Source organism: Vanessa cardui, chromosome 8, assembly GCF_905220365.1.
Source record: "Vanessa cardui chromosome 8, ilVanCard2.1, whole genome shotgun sequence".
NCBI lineage: Eukaryota > Metazoa > Arthropoda > Insecta > Lepidoptera > Nymphalidae > Vanessa > Vanessa cardui.
In genome coordinates this window covers 11,050,714-11,056,339 of record NC_061130.1, presented here as the reverse complement: position 1 = coordinate 11,056,339, position 5,626 = coordinate 11,050,714, and the positions used below count along the sequence as shown (strand labels likewise).

Here is a 5,626-nt window from a genome sequence, read left to right as displayed (position 1 = left end):
ATTTAGATTAAGGTGATCAGAAAAATTGCTAACAATAGCTATGTTTTTAAAAAAATTCTATGATACAGTTATTTTTTTATTATATTATTATTTTTTCTTGTAAATAAAGTTGTAATATTTCAATAATAAATTATTGAAAAACATACCAACAGCAAACGCTTGTGCTCGACTCGATTCTTTTTCATCATCTGTATTCCAAATAAAGAATGATTTAAAAATTATACGCGATCAATTCTGAAGTAAATTTTTTTTGGAAAAGAAAATAAAATAATGCGTAAATTATTCGATTATTTAAAATATTTTAAATTATGAACATTTTTAGTTCGTACTTACATGGTTCGGTGCTTCGGGCTAAAAGCCCAAGAGGCGCAACTAATAAAATAAATAATATTAGGTGCTTTGTACCCATTTTCGGTTGGGTCCCAATGACTGATGTTTGCTGATATCCGAGTGGTTTATAAAGGGGAAAAACCATAAAAGGGACATTAAAATGTCGTGATAGGAACATTAGTATTTTCTATTAATGTTCAAAATTCATTATTCACGTGTAAAATTTTGAATAAAGAATCGTGATGCTTAGTGTGATAAAATTAATGACAACTATAATGATTTCGAAAACCTTTCTCCTGGAAATAGGTGACTAGTGTTTTTTCACTACAGTTCAATTTTATTACTTAAAATATCTTAATTTTTTAGAGATGGCCAATTGTATTCGGCGGTAACGGATAACATCGTGAGGAAGGAAACCTGCATGTGTCTTGTTTCATAACAATTCTGCCACATGTATATTCCACCAACCCGCGTTGGATGCATGTACATGCTGTATGTTGGAATATGTGGCAAACCTCCTCCTCAAAGGGACAAGAGACCTTAGCCCAGCAATGGAAAATTTACAGGCTGTTGTTGTTGTTGTTGTACTATTATTTTCTGAGTTAGATCTAAGTTTATTTTAGTTTATTCTTAATTAATTTAAGTTTTCTTCTAACGTACCATACGTTAGAAGAAAACTTAAATTATATTATATTGTTATTTTGTTAATAAATTAACTAAGCTCAAGCTTAAGAACATCGTCAATGTGCCACCAACCTTGGGAACTAAGATGTTATATCCTTTGTGCCTGTAGTTACACTGGCTCACTCACCCTTCAAACCGGAACACAACAATATTGAGTACTGTTATTTGGCGGTAGAATAACTGATGAGTGGGTGGTACCTACCCAGACGGGCTAGCACAAAGCCCTACCACAAAGTGATTAAATATTCATTAAAGAGTTCCTTTATCCAGCTTCCGCCTTCATCAACAGAAGTCAGTATATATCTCTAAGGGAATCCAACAACATGGCTGAACCCAGACCATTTTTTTTCGGTAACAAGCGGAAGGAAATTATGAACATCCATTATAAATATTTTATCGAAAGTTCTTCATGTTAAGATAATAAAATTCCAAACGTGAAAGTAATTATGACAAAGTGTTGATAAATGAATGTTTTCAATCACTAACACTAAAACTGACATACTTATACGGAATATGATGACATCAAAACTCTATTTTATATGGATATGCCATCATCAATTGCATAGATGTACTTTTCAAGTCACTGTCAAATTTCCAACACCAGCTACTTGAAAAACCTTAAAAATAAGTACTTATTGTTTAAATCCTAGATACAAAATTTCAAACTGGGATCTTCTTGTCTATGCTGTATCAATTTATTCGCTTTTTCAGGTATCACAGTGATAAATTCTTCATTTAAAATCCAGTCATTGGAACTTTCGCTCTCAATCGGTAAAGAGATATTAACCTTTACAGATGCACCGATTAGATAAAGGAGCTTATTTCTTCCTGCTTATCAAAATAATCTTTATTCAAGTGGGCTTTTACAAACACTTTTGAATCTTCAATTAACAATTAAGTGAAGCTACCACCGGTTCGGAAAGTAGATTCTACCGAGAAGAACCGGCAAGAAGCACAGTAGTTACTCTTTTTCAACATTTAAAAATACAAAGTCATGTTAGTTAATACAATTATTAAAATTTACATATCCTGCGTGGAAGTCAACAGGTATAAATTCCACGCAAAATCCATTACATTCCATCTACAAAATCTTGTGTCGAGTAATACGCCTTATATTACCTATAAATGTAAAAGTTTGTTACTCAAATCAGCAAAAATATTTTGGAATAGAGATTAGTTTATATCGTTTTAGATTACTTACCTTCAAACACGAGAGCGAAGTCACGGACGAAGGCTAGTAATTTATAAAAAAGTTTTCCTTTATAAGCAAAGATTACGTGAAATATACTCTCAATAAGTTTTCAAGGCTCGTAATATAAATGTAGACATCTTGTCTTTATGGCATTGGTGCGAAATGGCTTCAATAAAGTCATTGTTAGACTCAGCTTCTTCGGTTTTAGTACCATACGCATATCATAATTTCTTTATATTTCTATATTATTTGATTTTGCTTTCCGAATGCACTCGGTTGTATGTGTGTTTGTATGTTGTGTCGAATGCATTATGTGTTTTATGTATTTTATTATTGGATAAAGTTGTCTGATACTTACGAATATTAAATAAAATTACGGGGAAAATGGTACATGACTAAGTAAAAGTCTTAACTTTGTTTTTGTTGCGTTGGCTTATTTAAGAACGCAGAAAAATAATAGATTTTTTTTCTAATTTTCTGCGTTATATTATTTGCTATTCAAGTGTTCAATTTGTAATATGTAATTTGTCTATATTTCATTTATTTCCTATAAATTATTGCATTCTTGATAACTTGGATAATATTATGTTGAATATAACTGATACTTGGTTAATCAGTGTCTGTCTATATTTATTTTAAATATTATTAATGAATGTACGATTAAAGTATATAATATTCAACTCGACATGGTTGCATTTTAAAAAAATCGAATATTATTGACGAGTGCTTAAATTCCGTAAAATTTTATTCAGTGAAAATACAAGAAAAATAAATTTATTCTAAAGATAAACAGTCCTGAGTAAATTAAAAAATTGATATGATGTGCTGCAAATCTGAAACAAAATTAATTGTTATTCCACCTAACGATACGAGAACAACTTAATATCATAGGTAACGAGATAACTAGGAATGTATTTAATTCTACAGGAAATTGAGAAATATTTCATTTATCACTCACGCTGCTAAATGTGTTCATGTTCATAACAAAATATCCATTTCCAGTTAATTCGAAAGGCTTCTGAGTCCGCATCATTAGCATCAGCATGATTTTTTTCGCTTCAGGACTCGCGTTCGGCCAATTGGAAAAATACACAGCATTTGTTAAGTTTTCGCTCTGTTTAAAATAATAGGAACTAATAAAGGGTGGTGATTATATTGCAATTAAAGAATTGAGGATGATGTGTTTATATTTTGGTATAAAATATAATTTAAACTGGTCCCGGTTATAACAAATAACTAGTTAAATAGTAATTTTTAGTAGATGTTTGTGCAAGGCCCACTGGATACCAGTTAGTTGTTCCAAGTTTAAAAAGTGAATGATCCAGTAAACAAGTAAAGAAGAACCAGAAATGAAAAATTTAGATTTTTTTTAGAATTAGGTTAATATTTCTTAGAGTCAATTTCAGCAAACAAGTAGATGGATCACCTGTCCTTTCGGTACCGAATAAGCGTACATCATTACTCTGTCAAAGATATAGCTTTCAAAGGAGCTTTCTATGCACTAGAAAGATGTATACGATATATATTAACTTTATTAAAATATTATACTTACATGATCACTCAAAACTTGGCCAATGAAACATTGATTAAATATCTCAACAAGTAGTGAAGCAAACATGAAAAAATACCGTACAGATTTGTACAAGTTATCTACGACCTAAAATAAAAGATATAAGTCTAGATATTTAAAGCAAATGCTGTCTTTATTGCATTGTAAATAATTAAAATCTTTGTACCATGAATGTGAAAGCCGTTAAACAAATGAATATAGCTCCCAGGGAAAAGTTTAGAAGCATTGCATCTCCCAAAACTGCGTCGAGCTTAGCCGATCTTCTGGAAAAGTTAACGGTTACTGTTATAGACGTCGTTTAAGTTAAAACTTTAATTTAATTTATAAAACTAAGAGGATTCTACATACTTTGCTAAAAACTCATGCTTTGCTATTATTATTTTTAACTTTCTTGTAACTGTGCTATGAATTAGATTAACGTTACGTCCTTCGGATAATTCAGTAATATTTTCAGGACTTAATATTTCTTCCAAGCAATTTCCAAGTATCCTTAGCTCCATACAAATAAATATAATGTACGATGCATGTATCATATTTGAAAATCCATACACGCATACAACGACTGCCGTCATGCAACTCTCCCAGATATAGGCACCTGTGTACCATTTCACCTTGTCAAATGGATACCATCCGTCAAAAGGATACAAATATTCATCAGTGACTCCGTTGGCTTTTTTTTCATACATCATTACTAGATACGGAAAAGAGTTCACAACAATTGTCAAAAGTATTGAGTAATAGAGCAGAAATCGATTGATCATAACAGTTATCCATTTATACTTCATAATGATATGTTTGTGTGCAGGCGAATTTTGTCCAACGATATTCCACATGTCATCGCGGAAATGGTTGAATATTTCGTCATAAAGTTCTTTATGTATTTGAATTTTCGTGTATTTTATAACAGTCATGACCACTACTCCTAAATTTGGAGCCACATTAATGATCTCCAGCCAATCTTTGGTACTTAATGAAAATAAAGTGAGCGCGAGTTGAACCGCTGTGCATAGAACAAGGATATAAGTTATGATGTATCCAAACATTTCCAACATTTTTCTTCCAATGAAGGGGTAAAGAAATATTTTCGTACCCATCGATCGGAGGAATTCCAATTCGTGTACTATTTCTTGCCTCAGTGGATTTGATTCCAACATTTTAACGAACGAAGCTCGAACAATATTAATGATTTTATTTGCATTTTGGAATTTTATACTACTGTCAAAGGACTTTTAGCGCATACGATCATATTGAAGTTATTTTAAATTAAATATTATTTATTATTAATAATGGATTAAGTTATTAACATATTGTACAAATTATTATTCCTTTTGACTAATTATAGCTATAGCGCTCATTCTTATTGATAATTAGCAAAAATACCACAGGGTATAGGTGAGTTCAAATTCATCGTTTAAAACTATGATAATCTCACTAAGCGATGATAACCCAGGATCCTTGCGATCTGCAATCAGATAAGCTAACCACTACACTAACGGGATAGTATCTTAAGTTATATATTAATGTGTTCTTCTTCTTCTTCTTATAATCTTAAGTAATATATGAATTTATTAAAAACATTTATTTCAATGATAAGATTAAATTACAATCGTTAAACGAAATGTATAAAAGTCTTACGATAATTTTCTATGACTTTTTAATACGCGCTTATAAAATAGCTTTTTTTATTTAAAGAGAAAATTACAGACCGATTCATTGTATATTCATTTTAAAACTAACTACACATTTCTAATGATGTGCTTCCAATTTTATTGTCAATCATAATATATTGTGTATGATTAATCCAATATAATATGTTAATTAGAAACAAATTACAATAAAACTTCATAGTC

The 5,626-nt window shown here is 30.6% G+C and overlaps 1 protein-coding gene across 1 annotated transcript; it reads right to left on the bottom strand.

Annotated features, from left to right (window-relative positions):
* Nucleotides 1-2,985: 2,985 nt before the first annotated feature.
* Nucleotides 2,986-4,930, bottom strand: LOC124532034 (putative odorant receptor 92a). Its single transcript, XM_047106660.1, has 5 exons — nt 4,125-4,930; nt 3,943-4,039; nt 3,759-3,863; nt 3,165-3,320; nt 2,986-3,039 (listed from the first exon to the last, which is right to left on the bottom strand). The coding sequence occupies exons 1-5, from the start codon at nt 4,928-4,930 to the stop codon at nt 2,986-2,988; spliced, it is 1,218 nt and encodes a 405-aa protein (XP_046962616.1).
* Between the last annotated feature and the right edge of the window lie 696 nt (nt 4,931-5,626).